The sequence below is a fragment of the Xenopus tropicalis genome, chromosome 7 (genome assembly GCF_000004195.4).
Source record: "Xenopus tropicalis strain Nigerian chromosome 7, UCB_Xtro_10.0, whole genome shotgun sequence".
Classification (NCBI taxonomy): Eukaryota; Metazoa; Chordata; class Amphibia; order Anura; family Pipidae; genus Xenopus; species Xenopus tropicalis.
This window is the reverse complement of record NC_030683.2, coordinates 1,931,935-1,959,754: the sequence shown is the minus strand read 5'-3', so window position 1 is coordinate 1,959,754 and position 27,820 is coordinate 1,931,935. Positions and strand designations below refer to the sequence as shown.

The following is a 27,820-nucleotide window of genomic DNA, read 5'->3' as shown; positions in this document are numbered from 1 at the left end:
AAATAGAAAACAATAATGCGTTTAACTTCCCCTTGAAACTGTGTGAAATAGAAAACAATGATGGGATTAACTTCCCCTTGAAAATGTGTGAAATAGAAAACAATAATGCGTTTAACTTCCCCTTGAAACTGGGTGAAATAGAAAACAATGATGGGATTAACTTCCCCTTGAAAGTGTGTGAAATAGAAAACAATAATGCGTTTAACTTCCCCTTGAAACTGGGTGAAATAGAAAACAATGATGGGATTAACTTCCCCTTGAAAGTGTGTGAAATAGAAAACAATAATGCGTTTAACTTCCCCTTGAAACTGGGTGAAATAGAAAACAATGATGGGATTAACTTCCCCTTGAAAGTGTGTGAAATAGAAAACAATAATGCGTTTAACTTCCCCTTGAAACTGTGTGAAATAGAAAACAATGAGGGATTAACTTCCCCTTGAAAGTGTGTGAAATAGAAAACAATAATGCGTTTAACTTCCCCTTGAAACTGGGTGAAATAGAAAACAATGATGGGATTAACTTCCCCTTGAAACTGGGTGAAATAGAAAACAATGATGGGATTAACTTCCCCTTGAAACTGTGTGAAATAGAAAACAATGATGGGATTAACTTCCCCTTGAAACTGTGTGAAATAGAAAACAATGATGGGATTAATTTCCCCTTGAAACTGTGTGAAATAGAAAACAATGATGGGATTAACTTCCCCTTGAAACTGTGTGAAATAGAAACCAATGAGGGATTAACTTCCCCTTGAAAGTGTGTGAAATAGAAAACAATGATGGGATTAACTTCCCCTTGAAAGTGTGTGAAATAGAAAACAATGATGGGATTAACTTCCCCTTGAAACTGTGTGAAATAGAAAACAATAATGCGTTTAACTTCCCCTTGAAACTGGGTGAAATAGAAAACAATGAGGGATTAACTTCCCCTTGAAACTGGGTGAAATAGAAACCAATGATGGGATTAACTTCCCCTTGAAAGTGTGTGAAATAGAAAACAATAATGCGTTTAACTTCCCCTTGAAACTGTGTGAAATAGAAACCAATGAGGGGATTAACTTCCCCTTGAAACTGTGTGAATAGAAACCAATGATGGGATTAATTTCCCCTTGAAACTGTGTGAAACAGAAACCAATGATGGGGTTAACTTCCCCTTGAAAGTGGGTGAAATAGAAAACAATCATGTGTTTAACTTCCCCTTGAAAGTGTGTGAAATAGAAACCAATAATGCGTTTAACTTCCCCTTGAAAGTGTGTGAAATAGAAACCAATGATGGGATTAACTTCCCCTTGAAACTGTGTGAAATAGAAAACAATAATGCGTTTAACTTCCCCTTGAAACTGGGTGAAATAGAAAACAATGATGGGATTAACTTCCCCTTGAAAGTGTGTGAAATAGAAAACAATAATGCGTTTAACTTCCCCTTGAAACTGGGTGAAATAGAAAACAATGATGGGATTAACTTCCCCTTGAAAGTGTGTGAAATAGAAAACAATAATGCGTTTAACTTCCCCTTGAAACTGGGTGAAATAGAAAACAATGATGGGATTAACTTCCCCTTGAAAGTGTGTGAAATAGAAAACAATAATGCGTTTAACTTCCCCTTGAAACTGTGTGAAATAGAAAACAATGAGGATTAACTTCCCCTTGAAAGTGTGTGAAATAGAAAACAATAATGCGTTTAACTTCCCCTTGAAACTGGGTGAAATAGAAAACAATGATGGGATTAACTTCCCCTTGAAACTGGGTGAAATAGAAAACAATGATGGGATTAACTTCCCCTTGAAACTGTGTGAAATAGAAAACAATGATGGGATTAACTTCCCCTTGAAACTGTGTGAAATAGAAAACAATGATGGGATTAATTTCCCCTTGAAACTGTGTGAAATAGAAAACAATGATGGGATTAACTTCCCCTTGAAACTGTGTGAAATAGAAACCAATGAGGGATTAACTTCCCCTTGAAAGTGTGTGAAATAGAAAACAATGATGGGATTAACTTCCCCTTGAAACTGTGTGAAATAGAAAACAATAATGCGTTTAACTTCCCCTTGAAACTGGGTGAAATAGAAAACAATGAGGGATTAACTTCCCCTTGAAAGTGTGTGAAATAGAAAACAATGATGGGATTAACTTCCCCTTGAAACTGTGTGAAATAGAAAACAATGATGGGATTAATTTCCCCTTGAAAGTGTGTGAAATAGAAAACAATGATGGGATTAATTTCCCCTTGAAAGTGTGTGAAATAGAAAACAATAATGCGTTTAACTTCCCCTTGAAACTGGGTGAAATAGAAAACAATGAGGGATTAACTTCCCCTTGAAAGTGTGGGAAATAGAAAACAATGATGGGATTAACTTCCCCTTGAAACTGTGTGAAATAGAAACCAATGATGGGATTAACTTCCCCTTGAAACTGTGTGAAATAGAAACCAATGATGGGATTAACTTCCCCTTGAAACTGTGTGAAATAGAAACCAATGATGGGATTAATTTCCCCTTGAAACTGTGTGAAACAGAAACCAATGATGGGGTTAACTTCCCCTTGAAACTGTGTGAAATAGAAAACAATGATGGGATTAATTTCCCCTTGAAAGTGTGTGAAATAGAAAACAATGATGGGATTAACTTCCCCTTGAAAGTGTGTGAAATAGAAAACAATAATGCGTTTAACTTGAAAAATGTGCCAAGGACAGGCAGTCACTGACTATTCTTTTCCCGTTACTATGCAGTGTCCCCATAGGACTCAATGGTTCTCGGCAGCTCAAACCTGCTGTGAGTTTTGTCTCAAAAAATCACAAAGTTTCGAAAATTTGTGGATTTCAAAAAAATTTGCAATTTTTTTCAAGAAAATACTAAGAATTATCTAGAATTTTTTGAGAAAAAACCGACGCAATCGTATACTGCCAAGAAAAACTCATACAAAAAGCCTTATAGCCAGGGAGTTGAGACTAAAGGGGTGTGGCCAGGGCATGTCTGGGCATCTTGTGGGCGTGGCTACAATCTCAGGAATGGCGGCCCACAGAGGCTGTTGTCTTTGTGTGAATTTTTGCTCTTTTTGAAAACCACAGGACACGAGATGAGTAAATTGGTTTTATTCCCCCTCGGCGCGGGTCCCGCCATCGTATTCCCAGTTAATTAAAGCCCCGATGTACGAAGCCTTTATACATAATTCAGATCCCGCCATTACCCGGCGCTCTGATTGATGTGTGGGTGTCAGGCAGTCTCTTACACACCCTGACGCTCTCATTAAGCTCCGCGTACGGATCCTTATTACTCAGAATTACGGGCAAATAAACCTCCCACTCCCCCTAAAAACACCGGCGGAAGAGTAAATATTTGGGCGCCGATATCTCGAGTGTTGGGGGGGGGGGAGGATATTTCACCGCCATAAAAAATGTAAATCACCATCAATGATTCACCGTAAAGGCGGCTGCTGAAGCGCGGCGCGAGCGGATATTTTATGGTAATGGCGAAATAATAAAAAGTTTTACATTCTTCATCAAAGTGCAGAGAGGAAGGGGCGGGGGGGGGGCAGGGGGGAGCGGGCGGGAGGGGGGGGCGTATTCCTGCGCCAGTTAATGGGAATACGGAGACAGCAATTTAGTCCTTATTCCATGTTGGCCTCCAGCCAGCGCCTCACTGTACTCATCGCTCTGCAGAGCATCACCCCAACATCATCATCATCTTCATCCTTCAATCATTGGTCCTTTATTCCTTAACCACCAGTCCTTACCTCTCAGCCAACACTGTTCAACCATCAGCCCCCAATCCTTATGAATCACCCCTCAGGCCAATCAGTGGCCGTTTTACCTTTCAACCACCAGTTGTCATCTCTTAATCATCAGTCCACAGCTATAGAAACATCCTTCAACCATTACTCTTCATCCATTAGCCAAAACCTCTTAACCATTGGTTCTCATGCAATAGCCATTATTCCCCATCCCTCAACCATCAGCCTTTACTCCTCTACCATCAGTCCCCATCCCTCAACCATCAGCCTTTACTCCTCTACCATCAGTCCTCATCCCTCAACCATCAGCCTTTACTCCTCTACCATCAGTCCCCATCCCTCAACCATCAGCTCTTTACTCCTCTACCATCAGTCCCCATCCCTCAACCATCAGCCTTTACTCCTCTACCATCAGTCCCCATCCCTCAACCATCAGCCTTTACTCCTCTACCATCAGTCCCCATCCCTCAACCATCAGCCTTTACTCCTCTACCATCAGTCCTCATCCCTCAACCATCAGCCTTTACTCCTCTACCATCAGTCCCCATCCCTCAACCATCAGCCCTTTACTCCTCTACCATCAGTCCCCATCCCTCAACCATCAGCCTTTACTCCTCTACCATCAGTCCCCATCCCTCAACCATCAGCCCTTTACTTCTCTACCATCAGTCCCCAATCCCTCAACCATCAGCCTTTACTCCGCTACCATCAGTCCCCATCCCTCAACCATCAGCCCTTTACTTCTCTACCATCAGTCCCCAATCCCTCAACCATCAGCCTTTACTCCTCAACCATCAGTCCCCATCCCTCAACCATCAGCCTTTACTCCTCTACCATCAGTCCCCATCCCTCAACTATCAGCCCTTTACTCCTCTACCATCAGTCCCCATCCCTCAACCATCAGCCCTTTACTCCTCTACCATCAGCCCCCATCCCTCAACCATCAGCCCTTTACTCCTCTACCATCAGCCCCCATCCCTCAACCATCAGCCTTTACTCCTCTACCATCAGTCCCCATCCCTCAACTATCAGCCCTTTACTCCTCAACCATCAGTCCCCATCCCTCAACTATCACCCCTTTACTCCTCTACCATCAGCCCCCAATCCCTCAACCATCAGCCCTTTACTCCTCTACCATCAGTCCCCATCCCTCAACTATCAGCCCTTTACTCCTCAACCATCAGTCCCCATCCCTCAACTATCAGCCCTTTACTCCTCTTCCATCAGTCCTCATCCCTCAACCATCAGCCTTTACTCCTCTACCATCAGTCCCCATCCCTCAACCATCAGCCTTTACTCCTCTACCATCAGTCCCCATCCCTCAACCATCAGCCCTTTACTCCTCTACCATCAGCCCCCATCCCTCAACCATCAGCCCTTTACTCCTCTACCATCAGCCCCCATCCCTCAACCATCAGCCCTTTACTCCTCAACCATCAGTCCCCATCCCTCAACCATCAGCCTTTACTCCTCTACCATCAGTCCTCATCCCTCAACCATCAGCCTTTACTCCTCTACCATCAGTCCCCATCCCTCAACCATCAGCCTTTACTCCTCTACCATCAGTCCCCATCCCTCAACCATCAGCCTTTACTCCTCTTCCATCAGTCCTCATCCCTCAACCATCAGCCTTTACTCCTCTACCATCAGTCCCCATCCCTCAACCATCAGCCTTTACTCCTCTACCATCAGTCCCCATCCCTCAACCATCAGCCTTTACTCCTCTACCATCAGCCCCCATCCCTCAACCATCAGCCCTTTACTCCTCTACCATCAGCCCCCATCCCTCAACCATCAGCCCTTTACTCCTCAACCATCAGTCCCCATCCCTCAACCATCAGCCTTTACTCCTCTACCATCAGTCCTCATCCCTCAACCATCAGCCTTTACTCCTCTACCATCAGTCCCCATCCCTCAACCATCAGCCTTTACTCCTCTACCATCAGTCCCCATCCCTCAACCATCAGCCTTTACTCCTCTTCCATCAGTCCCCATCCCTCAACCATCAGCCTTTACTCCTCTTCCATCAGTCCTCATCCCTCAACCATCAGCCCTTTGCTCCTCATTCCTCAATAATCACCCTATAAGTAGCCACATCTCTATCATTAGCACTTTGTTCCTCTCACACATTAACCAAATCCCTCGGTCAAGATTCCTCATCACTTAATCATTATCCCGTTACACCTCAACCCCCTCGACTGCCTCAACCGCCTCATCCGCCAGTCCCCAACACCCAACTATCAGCTTTACTCATTAGTCCTCACTCCCAGCCGGGCACTATCCTCATAGAATGTATGTTCTTCCTACTGGTTTTATTAGGGGGCATTGGTTTCCCCCCACAGCCCAGACCCTTCTGGCAGGATAATGACTGTAACGTTATATATGTTAGATTGCAAGCTCTGTTGGAGCAGGGCCTGTTGGGAATGCTGTATAACATAGTGTCACCAGTGCATTTAAGCTTTAGGGGCATTTATATTGTATATATTATTATCCCAGAGAACATGGATGCTCAGTATCCAGATGGCAACATGGCTGCCGGTAGTCACATAGTTACATAGTTACATAGTTACATAGGGTTGAAAAAAGACCTGTGTCCATCAAGTTCAACCCATCCAAGTAAACCCAGCACACCTAACCCACACCTACCAATCTATACACTCACATACATAAACTATAAATACAACCACTAGTACTAACTGTAGATATTAGTATCACAATAGCCTTGGATATTCTGATTGATCAAGAACTCATCCAGGCCCCTCTTAAATGACAGATCACATGGTGCACTGAATAGAAGGATATTAGTGGCCCATGTGGCCGGAGATCCAACATGGAGGCAGCGCAACACACGGGAGAGATCACTTGTATGATTAATGTGGCCCCCGGAGGGCAGTTACCCAACTAGTAAACCTAATTAGTCTGTAATTAATCATGATAAATGCACTTTCACTCGCAGAATTCTATTAAAATACTATGAATCTGTAACTCGCCGAATAAACGGCACTTGGAAACAGCCTGGTAACGAGATTTATTGGTAAATATATATATTAATTAGTGGCGCAATCAGGTATGTGTGGCCCTAACTGAGCTCATTCTGTCGGTTCATCTCTCTTTTATTTGTGGCAAATGAGGGACCCGGGGGCAATAATCAGCCACTATGTCTTCTTATGGGAATCATAGGGATTCCCCTGTACTAAGCACAATTCAGCAGGAACAGCCCCCTAAGTTTGCTCATAGCCTGTACAGAGAGATACCATAAAACTATGGCACATAGGGATTCCCCTGTACTAAGCACAATTCAGCAGGAACAGCCCCCTAAGTTTGCCCATAGCCTGTACAGAGAGATACCATAAAACTATGGCACATAGGGATTCCCCTGTACTAAGCACAATTCAGCAGGAACAGCCCCCTAAGTTTGCTCATAGCCTGTACAGAGAGATACCATAAAACTATGGCACATAGGGATTCCCCTGTACTAAGCACAATTCAGCAGGAACAGCCCCTAAGTTTGCTCATAGCCTGTACAGAGAGATACCATAAAACTATGGCACATAGGGATTCCCCTGTACTAAGCACAATTCAGCAGGAACAGCCCCTAAGTTTGCTCATAGCCTGTACAGAGAGATACCATAAAACTATGGCACATAGGGATTCCCCTGTACTAAGCACAATTCAGCAGGAACAGCCCCTAAGTTTGCTCATAGCCTGTACAGAGATACCATAAAACTATGGCACATAGGGATTCCCCTGTACTAAGCACAATTCAGCAGGAACAGCCCCCTAAGTTTGCTCATAGCCTGTACAGAGAGATACCATAAAACTATGGCACATAGGGATTCCCCTGTACTAAGCACAATTCAGCAGGAACAGCCCCCTAAGTTTGCCCATAGCCTGTACAGAGAGATACCATAAAACTATGGCACATAGAGATTCCCCTGTACTAAGCAATGAGGAAATTAGGGGGCTGTTCCTGCTGAATTGTGCTTAGTACAGGGGAATCCCTATGTGCCATAGTTTTATGGTATCTCTCTGTACAGGCTATGGGCAAACTTAGGGGGCTGTTCCTGCTGAATTGTGCTTAGTACAGGGGAATCCCTATGTGCCATAGTTTTATGGTATCTCTCAGGGAGCCCAGTGTATGTGCCCATCTGTCTTTGGGGGGGATGTGACTTTAGGGGGGACCCACACGCGGCGCGAGGCTGAATCACCACATTCCCGGCTCCTACAATGCCACGTTCAGCTGTTAAAGTAACTGATGGGCTTTTGTGGTTGCGCGAATATTAGAACATAATAAAATCTCTCTCTCGTATTCAACGGCTGCAACTGCCTGTTTTATTCCAGCTGTTAATTGGATTATATACGTTTACTTGGCTTTTAATTATTTCACAGAGAACAATTAATATTTCATGTCTCTCGTCGCATTTATTAAACAAAAGCAGGAAATCTGTCTGCAACTGGAACCGCAACCGCGCCGCTTGTTCTTTCCCGACTGTCTCCATCTTGTCCTACTGTCTCCATCTTGTCCTACTGTCTCCATCTTGCCCTACCTCATCCATCTTGTCCTACTGTCCCCATCTTGCCCTACTGTCTCCATCTTGTCCTACTGTCTCCATCTTGCCCTACTGTCCCCATCTTGTCCTACTGTCCCCATCTTGCCCTACTGTCTCCATCTTGTCCTACTGTCTCCATCTTGCCCTACTGTCTCCATCTTGTCCTACTGTCTCCATCTTGTCCTACTGTCTCCATCTTGCCCTACTGTCCCCATCTTGCCCTACTGTCTCCATCTTGTCCTACTGTCTCCATCTTGCCCTACTGTCCCCATCTTGCCCTACTGTCTCCATCTTGTCCTACTGTCCCCATCTTGCCCTACTGTCTCCATCTTGTCCTACTGTCTCCATCTTGCCCTACTGTCCCCATCTTGCCCTACTGTCTCCATCTTGTCCTACTGTCCCCATCTTGTCCTACTGTCTCCATCTTGCCTACTGTCTCCCATCTTGTCCTACTGTCCCCATCTTGCCCTACTGTCCCCATCTTGCCCTACTGTCTCCATCTTGCCCTACTGTCTCCATCTTGTCCTACTGTCTCCATCTTGCCCTACTGTCTCCATCTTGTCCCTACTGTCTCCATCTTGTCCTACTGTCCCCATCTTGCCCTACTGTCCCCATCTTGCCCTACTGTCTCCATCTTGTCCTACTGCCCCATCTTGCCTACTGTCTCCATCTTGCCCTACTGTCTCCATCTTGCCCTACTGTCTCCATCTTGCCCTACTGTCCCCATCTTGCCCTACTGTCTCCATCTTGCCCTACTGGTCTCCATCTTGCCCTACTGTCCCATCTTGCCCTACTGTCTCCATCTTGCCCTACTGTCCCCCATCTTGCCCTACTGTCTCCCATCTTGCCCTACTGTCTCCATCTTGCCCTACTGTCTCCATCTTGTCCTACTGTCTCCATCTTGCCCTACTGTCCCCATCTTGCCCTACTGTCTCCATCTTGCCTACTGTCCCCATCTTGCCCTACTGTCTCCATCTTGCCCTACTGTCTCCATCTTGCCCTACTGTCCCCATCTTGCCCTACTGTCTCCATCTTGCCCTACTGTCCCCATCTTGCCTCTACTGTCCCCATCTTGCCCTACTGTCTCCATCTTGCCCTACTGTCCCCATCTTGCCCTATTGTCTCCATCTTGTCCTACTGTCTCCATCTTGTCCTACTGTCTCCATCTTGTCCTAATGTCCCCATCTTGTCCTACTGTCTCCATCTTGCCCTACTGTCCCCATCTTGTCCTACTGTCTCCATCTTGCCCTACTGTCTCCATCTTGCCCTACTGTCTCCATCTTGCCCTACTGTCCCTATCTTGCCCTACTGTCTCCATCTTGTCCTACTGTCCCCATCTTGTCCTACTGTCTCCATCTTGCCCTACTGTCTCCATCTTGCCCTACTGTCTCCATCTTGTCCTACTGTCCCCATCTTGTCCTACTGTCTCCATCTTCCTCTGCTTATTCTACTATAACTCCCACCAACCCTGCACACATAATAGTTGCCAGTGGTCTATGGACTAAATGCACCCCAGTACTTTGGGGTAACACAAGGGACTGGGCTGGTTCCTGGGCAGGGTAGGTAGGTAGGTAGGTATCACTGTGGATCGATCTCTGCCTGTGCAGCCAATAGGAATAGGCATTAGACTGTAGAGATTGGGATTTGGGGAGATTTCGGGGTACCAGTATGATGCTGAGTATCCCCAGTCGGAGTGAGGTTTCCCAGCAGTTGGGCCGTGACTGACACCATTACACTAAAGGTTTAATTGCCCCAGGGCTGTGTGGGCGCCGGGTACATATTTGTGCTCTTCAGAGCGTGATTCTGATAGCGGAGCAGGTCCCTTTATCTCTGGGTAAATATTAGTTATTTAACATAAAATCCTCTCATTCCTGTCGCTCTCACAGTGTCTCTCTATCACTGACGCTCTCACAGAGGGGCATTTGATGAACTGCAGGGGGCAGAGGGGCATTTGATGAACTGCAGGGGGCAGAGGGGCATTTGATGAACTGCAGGGGGCAGAGGGGCATTTGATGAACTGCAGGAGGGCAGGAAGGCATCTCAGTCAGGGCAGTTAAGGCCAATGGAACATCGGCCCAGAATCCAAGATTTTCATCCATTTGCAGCTTTGAGTCTTGGGAAAGTCAGAACCTGCGGTTCCGTTGGACTAACCGGGTTGCCGAGCGCTGATTTATGGGCTGAAGCCGCTCAGTATCGGGGGGTATTTACGTGGCAGGGGGCGCGTCTCTCAGTAACTCGTGTCTCTTCCCCCGGGGGGAACGCGTGACGCACTCAGCACAGACGTCCCCTCAAGTGGATCTGAAGTGAAAATGTCACTGTGCGTCCAGAGCCGGCGCCATCGGCCCATTTGTCCTGCTGTGACTCAGGAACACAATTAACCCTTTCCTGGGCTCCTTTAGTTTTATAGTGAGACCATGTGACCTGCACTGTGGCCCCGCAGAGCCTCACACCGGGCCCCACACTGGGCCTCACACTGGGCCTCACACCGGGCCCCACACCGGGCCTCACACCGGGCCCCACACCGGGCCCCACACCGGGCCCCACACCGGGCCCCACACCGGGCCCCACACCGGGCCCCACACCGGGCCCCACACCGGGCCTCACACCGGGCCTCACACCGGGCCTCACAATGGGCCCCACACCGGGCCTCACAATGGGCCCCACACCGGGCCTCACACCGGGCCTCACAATGGGCCCCACACCGGGCCTCACACCGGGCCTCACAATGGGCCCCACACCGGGCCTCACAATGGGCCCCACACCGGGCCTCACACCGGGCCTCACACCGGGCCCCACACCGGGCCTCACAATGGGCCCCACACCGGGCCCCACAATGGGCCCCACACCGGCCTCACACCGGGCCTCACACCGGGCCTCACACCGGGCCCCACACCGGCCTCACACCGGGCCCCACACCGGGCCTCACAATGGGCCCCACACCGGGCCTCACACCGGGCCTCACACCGGGCCTCACACCGGGCCCCACACCGGCCTCACACTGGGCCCCACACCGGGCCTCACAATGGGCCCCACACCGGGCCCCACACCGGGCCTCACACCGGGCCCCACACCGGGCCTCACACTGGGCCCCACACCGGCCTCACACTGGGCCCCACACCGGCCTCACACTGGGCCCCACACCAGGCTCCACAATGGGCCCCACACCGGGCCCATACAGACCGCATGCAGGTAGGAACTGGGGCAGAATGAAACACAGAGCCCCACACTGGGAACATACAGACCCCATGCAGGTAGGGCCCGGGGCAGAATGAAACCCAATGGGGGTGTATAGGAAACCTGTATTTACTGGGTTACACTGAGTTGTATCGGGTGAGTAAAGTTCTACCATAGGGAGATTTAGGGGCAGATTTATTTGCCCGCTGCTGCCCGCACTGCATGTAATGCCGCCCGACGGGATGACGCATTTCCCCGACACATTTAATCCAATAACGGTTTCTAACCAACCTTCGGTTGTTTCCCCGACAAACCCGCGTTCTTGTTCCCCCCATTATCATTCGCCCCGTGTAGGCAATTTGTGCAATTTATGCGCCAGTGGTTAGCCAATTAAAATACGATACTGCTCGGCCCGTCTCTCCCGCTCACGGAGTCTCTCTCTTTCATCCTACAGGTCCGTAACGGGTTTAGATAAGGAGCCGGACCTGGTACACATGGAGGCCCGATCAGCCGACGGACGTGAGTATTTGGGGCCGATACCAGCGCCGACTCGCCCCAGCGCACCCCCCCCTCCTACATTTCCATTTTAATTAAGAGTCATAAGGGTTTAGCTGACAGCTGACAAACTGAGCGGCCAACGCGCGGGTCCGGGGCCCATTCCGGGGCATTTCTCTGTCATTTATAATCTGCTTTACATTAGCCGTACAGCGACGTGCGTCAGAGCGAATATCCGTTAAACTCTGACACTGAGAAACGCTCTGGGCTAAACTAGCCCCCCGGGCATTAGTCACAGTGTGTATGGGCTGCGGGGGGGGGGCTCATTTATCCTTTAGTATGATGTAGAGAGGGCTATTCTGAGACAATTTGCAATTGGTCTTCATTTTTTATTATTTGTGGTTTTTGAATTATTTAGCTCTGCAGGTTGGAATTTCAGCAGCTATCGGGTTGCTAGGGTCCAATTAAACCTAGCAACCAGGCAGTGGTTTAAAAGAGAGACAGGACTATGCCGGGGTCAGTGACCCCTATTTAAAAGCTGCAGAGAGTCAGAGGAAGGCAAATAATTCAAAAACTATAAAAAATAAAACAATGAAGACCAATTGAAAAGTTGTTAAGAATAGGCCATTCTGTAACATACTCAAAGTTAACCTGAAGGTGACCCCCCCATTTAATTCATTATTGGGCACCGAGCCCTGGTGGAACCCTGCGTCCCCCCTGCACTTTTCTATGACGTAGGGGTGCGAGGATCACTATTATTGCTAATTAGTATCAAACACATCTTTTATGTTTGGCTTTTGTGCCCATCGTGGCCCCTGGCAAAATCTCATCATTGGCTCATATATATATATATATACCCAACACCGTAAGCACCCCCTCATATAAACTAGAATCTCAGCCATAAAGCAGGGCAGGACTGCTGCTTACAATGGGGGGGGGGGATCAGATAGGATCTGTGCCACTGTGACAGAATGCTCTGTTATACAGATAGCTAGAATCTCAGCCATAAAGCAGGGCAGGACTGCTGCTTACAATGGGGGGATCAGATAGGATCTGTGCCACTGTGACAGAATGCTCTGTTATACAGATAGCTAGAATCTCAGCCATAAAGCAGGGCAGGACTGCTGCTTACAATGGGGGGATCGGATAGGATCTGTGCCACTGTGACAGAATGCTCTGTTATACAGATAGCTAGAATCTCAGCCATAAAGCAGGGCAGGACTGCTGCTTACAATGGGGGGATCGGATAGGATCTGTGCCACTGTGACAGAATGCTCTGTTATACAGATAGCTAGAATCTCAGCCATAAAGCAGGGCAGGACTGCTGCTTACAATGGGGGGGGATCAGATAGGATCTGTGCCACTGTGACAGAATGCTCTGTTATACAGATAGCTAGAATCTCAGCCATAAAGCAGGGCAGGACTGCTGCTTACAATGGGGGGATCAGATAGGATCTGTGCCACTGTGACAGAATGCTCTGTTATACAGATAGCTAGAATCTCAGCCATAAAGCAGGGCAGGACTGCTGCTTACAATGGGGGGGGGGGGGGGAAAGGATCTGTGCCACTGTGACAGAATGCTCTGTTATACAGATAGCTAGAATCTCAGCCATAAAGCAGGGCAGGACTGCTGCTTACAATGGGGGGGGGGGGGGGGGGAAAGGATCTGTGCCACTGTGACAGAATGCTCTGTTATACAGATAGCTAGAATCTCAGCCATAAAGCAGGGCAGGACTGCTGCTTACAATGGGGGGATCAGATAGGATCTGTGCCACTGTGACAGAATGCTCTGTTATACAGATAGCTAGAATCTCAGCCATAAAGCAGGGCAGGACTGCTGCTTACAATGGGGGGGATCAGATAGGATCTGTGCCACTGTGACAGAATGCTCTGTTATACAGATAGCTAGAATCTCAGCCATAAAGCAGGGCAGGACTGCTGTGATACAACCATCCCCTGTACATTACTGAACATACATTACAGTTAAATAAACAGCATTTGCCATTTTTTACTTTTATTGCCCAGAATGTGCTGAATGCCTCTCACTGCCCATTGGGGCAACTTGTCAGCGGCTAAAAACCCCTCAATTGCTTTGTGTTGCACCCAGAGCGTCCACCTCAGTTCCGGGGCTAATTGGGTTGGGGTAATTGGGTTGGGGTAATTGCGTTGGGTAATTGGGTTGGGTAATTGGGTTGGGGTAATTGGGTTGGGGTAATTGCGTTGGGTAATTGGGTTGGGGTAATTGCGTTGGGGTAATTGCGTTGGGGTAATTGCGTTGGGTAATTGGGTTGGGTAATTGCGTTGGGTAATTGGGTTGGGGTAATTGGGTTGGGTAATTGCGTTGGGTAATTGGGTTGGGGTAATTGCGTTGGGGTAATTGCGTTGGGTAATTGGGTTGGGGTAATTGCGTTGGGTAATTGGGTTGGGTAATTGCGTTGGGTAATTGCGTTGGGTAATTGGGTTGGGGTAATTGCGTTGGGGTAATTGGGTTGGGGTAATTGCGTTGGGGTAATTGCGTTGGGGTAATTGCGTTGGGTAATTGGGTTGGGGTAATTGCGTTGGGGTAATTGTGTTGGGGTAATTGTGTTGGGTAATTGGGTTGGGGTAATTGCGTTGGGTAATTGGGTTGGGGTAATTGGGTTGGGTAATTGGGTTGGGGTAATTGCGTTGGGTAATTGGGTTGGGGTAATTGGGTTGAGTAATTGGGTTGGGGTAATTGCTTTGGGTAATTGGGTTGGGTAATTGGGTTGGGGTAATTGGGTTGGGTAATTGGGTTGGGTAATTGGGTTGGGGTAATTTCGTTGGGGTAATTGGGTTGGGGTAATTGGGTTGGGTAATTGCGTTGGGTAATTGCGTTGGGGTAATTGGGTTGGGGTAATTGCGTTGGGTAATTGCGTTGGGTAATTGCGTTGGGTAATTGCGTTGGGGTAATTGGGTTGGGGTAATTGCGTTGGGTAATTGCGTTGGGTAATTGCGTTGGGGTAATTGGGTTGGGTAATTGCTGAGTGGCGCTGCCCACCTGACAGTTAAACATAATCGGATCAGAACCTCTGTATAATTCTGCGTTGGATCCGAAAACAACAGTCTGACACCGGCGCCTCCTGCGCTTCTCATTACACAGATTAGATCGTTACTGTAATTACACAACGAGCCGCTCCCCTGAGCTTGGCAGATAGAGATGATACATGGGGGGGGGGGGGAATATTGGCAGTGGGGGGGGGGGGGTGGATCTGGGCAGTTGGGGGGGGGGGTGGGATCTGGGCAGTGGGGGGGGTGGCGGATCTGGGCAGTGGGGGGGGTGGCGGATCTGGGCAGTGGGGGGTGGCGGATCTGGGCAGTGGGGGGGGTGGTGGATCTGGGCAGTGGGGGGGGTGGTGGATCTGGGCAGAGGGGGGTGGTGGATCTGGGCAGAGGGGGGTGGTGGATCTGGGCAGTGGGGGGGGTGGTGGATCTGGGCAGTGGGGGGTGGTGGATCTGGGCAGTGGGGGGGGTGGTGGATCTGGGCAGAGGGGGGTGGTGGATCTGGGCAGTGGGGGGGGTGGTGGATCTGGGCAGTGGGGGGGGTGGTGGATCTGGGCAGTGGGGGGTGGTGGATCTGGGCAGAGAGGGGGGGGTGGATCTGGGCAGAGGGGGGTGGTGGATCTGGGCAGTGGGGGGGTGGTGGATCTGGGCAGAGGGGGGTGGTGGATCTGGGCAGAGGGGGGTGGTGGATCTGGGCAGTGGGGGGGGTGGTGGATCTGGGCAGTGGGGGGGGTGGTGGATCTGGGCAGTGGGGGGTGGTGGATCTGGGCAGAGAGGGGGGGTGGATCTGGGCAGAGGGGGGTGGCGGATATTAGCAGAGAGGGGGGTGGCGGATCTGGGCAGTGGGGGGGTGGCGGATATTGGCAGAGAAGGGGGTGGTGGATCTGGGCATGGGGGGGTGGCGGATCTGGGCAGAGAAGGGGGTGGTGGATCTGGGCAGAGAGGGGGGTGGCGGATCTGGGCAGAGAGGGGGGTGGCGGATATTGGCAGAGAAGGGGGTGGTGGATCTGGGCAGAGAGGGGGGTGGCGGATCTGGGCATGGGGGGTGGCGGATCTGGGCAGAGAAGGGGGTGGTGGATCTGGGCAGAGAGGGGGGTGGCGGATCTGGGCAGAGAGGGGGGTGGCGGATCTGGGCATGGGGGGGTGGCGGATCTGGGCAGAGAAGGGGGTGGTGGATCTGGGCAGAGAGGGGGGTGGCGGATCTGGGCAGTGGGGGGGGTGGCGGATATTGGCAGAGAAGGGGGTGGTGGATCTGGGCATGGGGGGGTGGCGGATCTGGGCAGAGAAGGGGGGTGGAGGATCTGGGGAGTGGGGGGGTTGCGGATCTGGGCAGAGAGGGGGTGGCGGATCTGGGCAGTGGGGGGGGTGGCAGATCTGGGCAGAGAGGGGGGTGGCGGATCTGGGCAGTGGGGGGGGGGTGGAGGATCTGGGCAGAGGGGGGTGGCGGATCTGGGCAGAGAGGGGGGTGGCGGATCTGGGCAGTGGGGGGGGGGGGTGGAGGATCTGGGCAGAGGGGGGTGGAGGATCTGGGCAGTGGGGGGGGGGGGTGGAGGATCTGGGCATGGGGGGGTGGCGGATCTGGGCAGAGGGGGGTGGCGGATCTGGGCAGAGAGGGGGGTGGCGGATCTGGGCAGTGGGGGGTGGAGGATCTGGCAGAGGGGGGGTGGCGGATCTGGGCAGAGAGGGGGGTGGCGGATCTGGGCAGTGGGGGGTGGCGGATCTGGGCAGAGGGGGGTGGCGGATCTGGGCAGAGAGGGGGGTGGCGGATCTGGGCAGAGGGGGGTGGCGGATCTGGCAGAGAGGGGGTGGCGGATCTGGGCAGTGGGGGGTGGAGGATCTGGGCAGTGGGGGGTGGAGGATCTGGGCAGAGGGGGGTGGCGGATCTGGGCAGAGAGGGGGGTGGCGGATCTGGGCATGGGGGGTAGATGTGCGCACGTTTGACTTATATTTTAGCATTACAATAAGGGCGCCGCCGTGGGATTTGCCCCATGGATTCCTCTTTATGGGGGTGCCACTGGGGGAGGGATTACAGCCATTTATATTGTTACACCCCACTCCCTTCTAAAGCTAAGGGCTCAGAATAAAGGGGCTTCCAGACCCCCCTGGAAATAGGATTTCTGGGAAACCAACCAATACCCCGAGGCCCAGAGCATCGAGTTGGAGCCCCAAGTGCCTAAGGGCCCCGCACTGTGGCAGCTGGTCACCGGGTGTCGTTTTTATATAGAACGTAATATTGGTTTAATCCATGGATTTTGGATATTATATAGTGAATAAAGAACCCCCTGTTGTAAAATATAAGGATATTATAAGTCACAGAGGAGATCTGTGTCCATATGAAAGCACGAGGCCGAAGGCTGAAGGTCATAGAACTCCGAGGTGACTTCTAAAATCCTTATATTTTATAACAGGGGGTACTTTATTTATCATAATACACAAGTTCCAGTGAGTCATGTGACAGAAATGACATCACTAAGCTCCGATTATACCCGATGACATCACTAAGCTCCGTTTATGAGGATATAATTTACAGTCTGGTCCCATAGGGAAATCACCCAACTGTGTATTACAGGTTATTCAACTGGGCAGAAATGGGTGCATACGAAGCGCTAGAGCCCAATAAGCCATGATCCAATGGGGCGACAGGACACTCAGTGGCCCAGTTTGCTCATTATGTGCCTGTGCCATAATTACCTCTATATGTAAGGTACCAGCAAGGGGCCACAGTGTTCCGCATTCTTATTGGCCAGTTTACTTGCATCTGTAATTATGGGTTTAGAGAGACTGCTTCAGAGAGACTGCTTTAGAGAGACAGGGGCACAATTAGACACATTTAAATTAACTTGTAGGATGAAATAGAGAGTGATATCCTGAGACAATTTACAATTGGTCTTCATTTTTTAGTTTTTGTGGTTTTTCAGTTATTTAATGTGTAGTTTAGCAGCTCATCCGTTTGGAATTTCAGCAGCTATCTGGTTGCTAGGGTCTTGTTTCCCTTAGCAACAAGGCTGTGGGTTGAATGAGAGGCCAGTAAATGAATAGGGGAGGGGCTGAATAGAAAGATAAGGAATAAAAAGTAACAATAACAATAAAACTGGAGCCTCACAGAGCAATAGGGTTTGGCTGCCGGGGTCAGTGACCCCCATTTCAAGGGGGAAGACAAATAATTAAAAATAATCTATACAACATGAACAATGAAGACCAATTGCAAAGTCGCTAGGAATAGGACATTCAATAACATACGAACCACAATGTGTCTGGTCTTTCTGCTAAGCTCAGTATATCTTGCCCTAACAGCCAATAACCTTTCTCGTTACAGAGGCCCACTATATAACCTGCAGGATCCAGGAGTGCTCTGAGACCACCAGGGGGGGCCCTTTCCCACGATCCATTGACACCAACTCACTGGTAGTACAGGATGAGTATGTCTTTATCCAGGTAAGTTACACCCACTGAGCAGGTTATTCAACGAGTAACTTATGTAGGAACTTGTGTAGGATGGATAATGTAACTGCCCCTACCCCTCTGCCCCTTATACTGCCCCTACCCCTCTGCCCTTATACTGCCCCTACCCCTCTGCCCCTTATACTGCCCCTACCCCTCTTGCCCCTACCCCTCTGCCCCTTATACTGCCCCTACCCCTCTGCCCCTTATTACTGCCCTACCCCTCTGCCCCTTATACTGCCCCTACCCCTCTGCCCTTATACTGCCCCTACTCCCTCTGCCCCTTATACTGCCCCTACCCCTCTGCCCCTACCCCCTCTGCCCCTTATACTGCCCCTACCCCTCTGCCCTTATACTGCCCCTACCCCTCTGCCCTTATACTGCCCCTACCCCTCGCCCTTATACTGCCCCTACCCCTCTGCCCTTATACTGCCCCTACCCCTCTGCCCTATACTGCCCCTACCCCTCTGCCCCTTATACTGCCCCTACCCCTCTGCCCCTTATACTGCTCCTACCCCTCTGCCCCTTATACTGCCCCTTATACTGCCCCTACCCCTCTGCCCCTTATACTGCCCCTACCCCTCTGCCCTTTATACTGCCCCTACCCCTCTGCCCCTTATACTGCCCCTACCCCTCTGCCCTTATACTGCCCCTACCCCTCTGCCCCTTATACTGCCCCTACCCCTCTGCCCCTGCCCCTACCCCTCTGCCCCTTATACTGCCCCTACCCCTCTGCCCCTATACTGCCCCTACCCCTCTGCCCCTTATACTGCCCCTACCCCTCTGCCCCTACCCCTCTGCCCTTATACTGCCCCTACCCCTCTGCCCCTTATACTGCCCCTACCCCTTTGCCCCTTATACTGCCCCTACCCCTCTGCCCCTTATACTGCCCTACCCCTCTGCCCCTTATACTGCCCCTACCCCTCTGCCCTTATACTGCCCCTACCCCTCTGCCCTTATACTGCCCCTTATACTGCCCCTACCCTCTGCCCCTTATACTGCCCCTACCCCTCTGCCCCTATACTGCCCCTACCCCTCTGCCCCTTATACTGCCCCTACCCCTGCCCCTTATACTGCCCCTACCCCTCTGCCCTTATACTGCCCCTACCCCTCTGCCCCTTATACTGCCCCTACCCCTCTGCCCCTTATACTGCCCCTACCCCTCTGCCTTATTACTGCCCCTACCCCTCTGCCCCTGCCCCTACCCCTCTGCCCCTTATACTGCCCCTACCCTCTGCCCTTATATGCCCCTACCCCTCTGCCCCTTATACTGCCCCTACCCCTCTGCCCCTTATACTGCCCCTACCCCTCTGCCCCTACCCCTCTGCTCCTTATACTGCCCCTACCCCTCTAGTAACACATGACTTCCAATAGGAACTCACAAGTAGCACAGGGCTGCCAATAGGAACTCACAAGTAGCACAGGGCTGCCAATAGGAACTCACAAGTAACACAGGGCTGCCAATAGGAACTCACAAGTAGCACAGGGCTGCCAATAGGAACGCACAAGTAGCACAGGGCTGCAATAGGAACTCACAAGTAGCACAGGGCTGCCAATAGGAACGCACAAGTAGCACAGGGCTTGCCAATAGGAACGCACAAGTAGCACAGGGCTGCCAATAGAACTCACAAGTAACACAGGGCTGCCAATAGGAACGCACAAGTAGCACAGGGCTGCCAATAGGAACTCACAAGTAGCACAGGGCTGCCAATAGGAACACACAAGTAGCACAGGGCTGCCAATAGGAACTCACAAGTAGCACAGGGCTGCCAATAGGAACTCACAAGTAGCACAGGGCTGCCAATAGGAACTCACAAGTAGCACAGGGCTGCCAATAGGAACGCACAAGTAGCACAGGGCTGCCAATAGGAACGCACAAGTAGCACAGGGCTGCCAATAGGAACGCACAAGTAGCACAAGTAGCACAGGGCTGCCAATAGGAACTCACAAGTAGCACAGGGCTGCCAATAGGAACTCACAAGTAGCACAGGGCTGCCAATAGGAACTCACAAGTAGCACAGGGCTGCCAATAGGAACTCACAAGTAGCACAGGGCTGCCAATAGGAAAGCACAAGTAGCACAGGGCTGCCAATAGGAACGCACAAGTAGCACAGGGCTGCCAATAGGAACTCACAAGTAGCACAGGGCTGCCAATAGGAACGCACAAGTAGCACAGGGCTGCCAATAGGAACGCACAAGTAGCACAGGGCTGCCAATAGGAACTCACAAGTAGCACAGGGCTGCCAATAGGAACACACAAGTAGCACAGGGCTGCCAATAGGAACTCACAAGTCACACACAGGGCTGCCAATAGGAACGCACAAGTAGCACAGGGCTGCCAATAGAAACTCACAAGTAGCACAGGGCTGCCAATAGGAACGCACAAGTAGCACAGGGCTGCCAATAGGAACTCACAAGTAGCACAGGGCTGCCAATAGGAACTCACAAGTAGCACAGGGCTGCCAATAGGAAGCACAAGTAGCACAGGGCTGCCAATAGGAACGCACAAGTAGCACAGGGCTGCCAATAGGAACTCACAAGTAGCACAGGGCTGCCAATAGGAACGCACAAGTAGCACAGGGCTGCCAATAGGAACTCACAAGTAGCACAGGGCTGCCAATAGGAACTCACAAGTAGCACAGGGCTGCCAATAGGAACTCACAAGTAGCACAGGGCTGCCAATAGGAACTCACAAGTAGCACAGGGCTGCCAATAGGAACGCACAAGTAGCACAGGGCTGCCAATAGGAACTCACAAGTAGCACAGGGCTGCCAATAGGAACGCACAAGTAGCACAGGGCTGCCAATAGGAACTCACAAGTAGCACAGGGCTGCCAATAGGAACTCACAAGTAGCACAGGGCTGCCAATAGGAACTCACAAGTAGCACAGGGCTGCCAATAGGAACTCACAAGTAGCACAGGGCTGCCAATAGGAACGCACAAGTAGCACAGGGCTGCCAATAGGAACTCACAAGTAGCACAGGGCTGCCAATAGGAACGCACAAGTAGCACAGGGCTGCCAATAGGAACTCACAAGTAGCACAGGGCTGCCAATAGGAACTCACAAGTAGCACAGGGCTGCCAATAGGAACGCACAAGTAGCACAGGGCTGCCAATAGGAACGCACAAGTAGCACAGGGCTGCCAATAGGAACTCACAAGTAGCACAGGGCTGCCAATAGGAACGCACAAGTAGCACAGGGCTGCCAATAGGAACTCACAAGTAGCACAGGGCTGCCAATAGGAACTCACAAGTAGCACAGGGCTGCCAATAGGAACGCACAAGTAGCACAGGGCTGCCAATAGGAACGCACAAGTAGCACAGGGCTGCCAATAGGAACTTCACAAGTAGCACAGGGCTGCCAATAGGAACGCACAAGTAGCACAGGGCTGCCAATAGGAACTCACAAGTAGCACAGGGCTGCCAATAGGAACTCACAAGTAGCACAGGGCTGCCAATAGGAACTCACAAGTAGCACAGGGCTGCCAATAGGAACTCACAAGTAGCACAGGGCTGCCAATAGGAACGCACAAGTAGCACAGGGCTGCCAATAGGAAAGCACAAGTAGCACAGGGCTGCCAATAGGAAGCACAAGTAGCACAGGGCTGCCAATAGGAACGCACAAGTAGCACAGGGCTGCCAATAGGAACTCACAAGTAGCACAGGGCTGCCAATAGGAACGCACAAGTAGCACAGGGCTGCCAATAGGAACTTCACAAGTAGCACAGGGCTGCCAATAGGAACTCACAAGTAGCACAGGGCTGCCAATAGGAACGCACAAGTAGCACAGGGCTGCCAATAGGAACTCACAAGTAGCACAGGGCTGCCAATAGGAACGCACAAGTAGCACAGGGCTGCCAATAGGAACGCACAAGTAGCACAGGGCTGCCAATAGGAACGCACAAGTAGCACAGGGCTGCCAATAGGAACACACAAGTAGCACAGGGCTGCCAATAGGAACACACAAGTAGCACAGGGCTGCCAATAGGAACTCACAAGTAGCACAGGGCTGCCAATAGGAAGACACAAGTAGCACAGGGCTGCCAATAGGAACTCACAAGTAGCACAGGGCTGCCAATAGGAACGCACAAGTAGCACAGGGCTGCCAATAGGAACGCACAAGTAGCACAGGGCTGCCAATAGGAACGCACAAGTAGCACAGGGCTGCCAATAGGAACGCACAAGTAGCACAGGGCTGCCAATAGGAACACAAGTAGCACAGGGCTGCCAATAGGAACTCACAAGTAGCACAGGGCTGCCAATAGGAACGCACAAGTAGCACAGGGCTGCCAATAGGAACGCACAAGTAGCACAGGGCTGCCAATAGGAACTCACAAGTAGCACAGGGCTGCCAATAGGAACTCACAAGTAGCACAGGGCTGCCAATAGGAACGCACAAGTAGCACAGGGCTGCCAATAGGAACTCACAAGTAGCACAGGGCTGCCAATAGGAACTCACAAGTAGCACAGGGCTGCCAATAGGAACTCACAAGTAGCACAGGGCTGCCAATAGGAACTCACAAGTAGCACAGGGCTGCCAATAGGAACGCACAAGTAGCACAGGGCTGCCAATAGGAACGCACAAGTAGCACAGGGCTGCCAATAGGAACGCACAAGTAGCACAGGGCTGCCAATAGGAACAGCACAAGTAGCACAGGGCTGCCAATAGGAACTCACAAGTAGCACAGGGCTGCCAATAGGAACTCACAAGTAGCACAGGGCTGCCAATAGGAACGCACAAGTAGCACAGGGCTGCCAATAGGAACGCACAAGTAGCACAGGGCTGCCAATAGGAACGCACAAGTAGCACAGGGCTGCCAATAGGAACTCACAAGTAGCACAGGGCTGCCAATAGGAACGCACAAGTAGCACAGGGCTGCCAATAGGAACTCACAAGTAGCACAGGGCTGCCAATAGGAACTCACAAGTAGCACAGGGCTGCCAATAGGAACGCACAAGTAGCACAGGGCTGCCAATAGGAACGCACAAGTAGCACAGGGCTGCCAATAGGAACACACAAGTAGCACAGGGCTGCCAATAGGAACCCACAAGTAGCACAGGGCTGCCAATAGGAACGCACAAGTAGCACAGGGCTGCCAATAGGAACTCACAAGTAGCACAGGGCTGCCAATAGGAACGCACAAGTAGCACAGGGCTGCCAATAGGAACGCACAAGTAGCACAGGGCTGCCAATAGGAACTCACAAGTAGCACAGGGCTGCCAATAGGAACACAAGTAGCACAGGGCTGCCAATAGGAACTCACAAGTAGCACAGGGCTGCCAATAGGAACACAAGTAGCACAGGGCTGCCAATAGGAACGCACAAGTAGCACAGGGCTGCCATAGGAACTCACAATAGGAACGCACAAGTAGCACAGGGCTGCCAATAGGAACGCACAAGTAGCACAGGGCTGCCAATAGGAACACACAAGTAGCACAGGGCTGCCAATAGGAACACACAAGTAGCACAGGGCTGCCAATAGGAACTCACAAGTAGCACAGGGCTGCCAATAGGAACTCACAAGTAGCACAGGGCTGCCAATAGGAACTCACAAGTAGCACAGGGCTGCCAATAGGAACGCACAAGTAGCACAGGGCTGCCAATAGGAACTCACAAGTAGCACAGGGCTGCCAATAGGAACTCACAAGTAGCACAGGGCTGCCAATAGGAACGCACAAGTAGCACAGGGCTGCCAATAGGAACTCACAAGTAGCACAGGGCTGCCAATAGGAACTCACAAGTAGCACAGGGCTGCCAATAGGAACTCACAAGTAGCACAGGGCTGCCAATAGGAACACACAAGTAGCACAGGGCTGCCAATAGGAACGCACAAGTAGCACAGGGCTGCCAATAGGAACTCACAAGTAGCACAGGGCTGCCAATAGGAACACACAAGTAGCACAGGGCTGCCAATAGGAACTCACAAGTAGCACAGGGCTGCCAATAGGAACGCACAAGTAGCACAGGGCTGCCAATAGGAACTCACAAGTAGCACAGGGCTGCCAATAGGAACTCACAAGTAGCACAGGGCTGCCAATAGGAACTCACAAGTAGCACAGGGCTGCCAATAGGAACTCACAAGTAGCACAGGGCTGCCAATAGGAACTCACAAGTAGCACAGGGCTGCCAATAGGAACGCACAAGTAGCACAGGGCTGCCAATAGGAACTCACAAGTAGCACAGGGCTGCCAATAGGAACTCACAAGTAGCACAGGGCTGCCAATAGGAACGCACAAGTAGCACAGGGCTGCCAATAGGAACGCACAAGTAGCACAGGGCTGCCAATAGGAACTCACAAGTAGCACAGGGCTGCCAATAGGAACACACAAGTAGCACAGGGCTGCCAATAGGAACGCACAAGTAGCACAGGGCTGCCAATAGGAACTCACAAGTAGCACAGGGCTGCCAATAGGAACTCACAAGTAGCACAGGGCTGCCAATAGGAACTCACAAGTAGCACAGGGCTGCCAATAGGAACTCACAAGTAGCACAGGGCTGCCAATAGGAACGCACAAGTAGCACAGGGCTGCCAATAGGAACTCACAAGTAGCACAGGGCTGCCAATAGGAACTCACAAGTAGCACAGGGCTGCCAATAGGAACTCACAAGTAGCACAGGGCTGCCAATAGGAACTCACAAGTAGCACAGGGCTGCCAATAGGAACGCACAAGTAGCACAGGGCTGCCAATAGGAAGCACAAGTAGCACAGGGCTGCCAATAGGAACGCACAAGTAGCACAGGGCTGCCAATAGGAACTCACAAGTAGCACAGGGCTGCCAATAGGAACTCACAAGTAGCACAGGGCTGCCAATAGGAACGACAAGTAGCACAGGGCTGCCAATAGGAACTCACAAGTAGCACAGGGCTGCCAATAGGAACGCACAAGTAGCACAGGGCTGCCAATAGGAACTCACAAGTAGCACAGGGCTGCCAATAGGAACTCACAAGTAGCACAGGGCTGCCAATAGGAACGCACAAGTAGCACAGGGCTGCCAATAGGAACTCACAAGTAGCACAGGGCTGCCAATAGGAACGCACAAGTAGCACAGGGCTGCCAATAGGAACGCACAAGTAGCACAGGGCTGCCAATAGGAACGCACAAGTAGCACAGGGCTGCCAATAGGAACTCACAAGTAGCACAGGGCTGCCAATAGGAACTCACAAGTAGCACAGGGCTGCCAATAGGAACTCACAAGTAGCACAGGGCTGCCAATAGGAACGCACAAGTAGCACAGGGCTGCCAATAGGAACGCACAAGTAGCACAGGGCTGCCAATAGGAACTCACAAGTAGCACAGGGCTGCCAATAGGAACTCACAAGTAGCACAGGGCTGCCAATAGGAACGCACAAGTAGCACAGGGCTGCCAATAGGAACTCAAAGTAGCACAGGGCTGCCAATAGGAACAACAAGTAGCACAGGGCTGCCAATAGGAACGCACAAGTAGCACAGGGCTGCCAATAGGAACGCACAAGTAGCACAGGGCTGCCAATAGGAACTCACAAGTAGCACAGGGCTGCCAATAGGAACGCACAAGTAGCACAGGGCTGCCAATAGGAACGCACAAGTAGCACAGGGCTGCCAATAGGAACGCACAAGTAGCACAGGGCTGCCAATAGGAACGCACAAGTAGCACAGGGCTGCCAATAGGAACGCACAAGTAGCACAGGGCTGCCAATAGGAACGCACAAGTAGCACAGGGCTGCCAATAGGAACGCACAAGTAGCACAGGGCTGCCAATAGGAACGCACAAGTAGCACAGGGCTGCCAATAGGAACTCACAAGTAGCACAGGGCTGCCAATAGGAACTCACAAGTAGCACAGGGCTGCCAATAGGAACGCACAAGTAGCACAGGGCTGCCAATAGGAACGCACAAGTAGCACAGGGCTGCCAATAGGAACGCACAAGTAGCACAGGGCTGCCAATAGGAACTCACAAGTAGCACAGGGCTGCCAATAGGAACGCACAAGTAGCACAGGGCTGCCAATAGGAACTCACAAGTAGCACAGGGCTGCCAATAGGAACTCACAAGTAGCACAGGGCTGCCAATAGGAACGCACAAGTAGCACAGGGCTGCCAATAGGAACGCACAAGTAGCACAGGGCTGCCAATAGGAACTCACAAGTAGCACAGGGCTGCCAATAGGAACGCACAAGTAGCACAGGGCTGCCAATAGGAACGCACAAGTAGCACAGGGCTGCCAATAGGAACGCACAAGTAGCACAGGGCTGCCAATAGGAACTCACAAGTAGCACAGGGCTGCCAATAGGAACTCACAAGTAGCACAGGGCTGCCAATAGGAACTCACAAGTAGCACAGGGCTGCCAATAGGAACGCACAAGTAGCACAGGGCTGCCAATAGGAACGCACAAGTAGCACAGGGCTGCCAATAGGAACGCACAAGTAGCACAGGGCTGCCAATAGGAACGCACAAGTAGCACAGGGCTGCCAATAGGAACGCACAAGTAGCACAGGGCTGCCAATAGGAACGCACAAGTAGCACAGGGCTGCCAATAGGAACTCACAAGTAGCACAGGGCTGCCAATAGGAACTCACAAGTAGCACAGGGCTGCCAATAGGAACGCACAAGTAGCACAGGGCTGCCAATAGGAACGCACAAGTAGCACAGGGCTGCCAATAGGAACGCACAAGTAGCACAGGGCTGCCAATAGGAACTCACAAGTAGCACAGGGCTGCCAATAGGAACGCACAAGTAGCACAGGGCTGCCAATAGGAACTCACAAGTAGCACAGGGCTGCCAATAGGAACTCACAAGTAGCACAGGGCTGCCAATAGGAACGCACAAGTAGCACAGGGCTGCCAATAGGAACGCACAAGTAGCACAGGGCTGCCAATAGGAACACACAAGTAGCACAGGGCTGCCAATAGGAACTCACAAGTAGCACAGGGCTGCCAATAGGAACGCACAAGTAGCACAGGGCTGCCAATAGGAACTCACAAGTAGCACAGGGCTGCCAATAGGAACGCACAAGTAGCACAGGGCTGCCAATAGGAACGCACAAGTAGCACAGGGCTGCCAATAGGAACTCACAAGTAGCACAGGGCTGCCAATAGGAACACACAAGTAGCACAGGGCTGCCAATAGGAACTCACAAGTAGCACAGGGCTGCCAATAGGAACACACAAGTAGCACAGGGCTGCCAATAGGAACGCACAAGTAGCACAGGGCTGCCAATAGGAACTCACAAGTAGCACAGGGCTGCCAATAGGAACTCACAAGTAGCACAGGGCTGCCAATAGGAACGCACAAGTAGCACAGGGCTGCCAATAGGAACGCACAAGTAGCACAGGGCTGCCACACAAGTAGCACAGGGCTGCCAATAGGAACACACAAGTAGCACAGGGCTGCCAATAGGAACTCACAAGTAGCACAGGGCTGCCAATAGG

At 51.1% G+C, this 27,820-nt stretch overlaps 1 protein-coding gene across 1 annotated transcript in view; it reads left to right on the top strand.

Moving 5' to 3' along the window:
* sorcs3 (sortilin-related VPS10 domain containing receptor 3) overlaps positions 1 to 27,820 on the top strand; it is a 225,124-nt gene that overhangs the window by 110,581 nt on the left and 86,723 nt on the right. The window contains exons 6-7 of the mRNA XM_031905700.1: positions 11,910 to 11,974; positions 18,288 to 18,406. Of these exons, the coding sequence (XP_031761560.1) occupies positions 11,910 to 11,974; positions 18,288 to 18,406 (184 nt within the window). The remainder of the gene's footprint in view (positions 1 to 11,909; positions 11,975 to 18,287; positions 18,407 to 27,820) is intronic.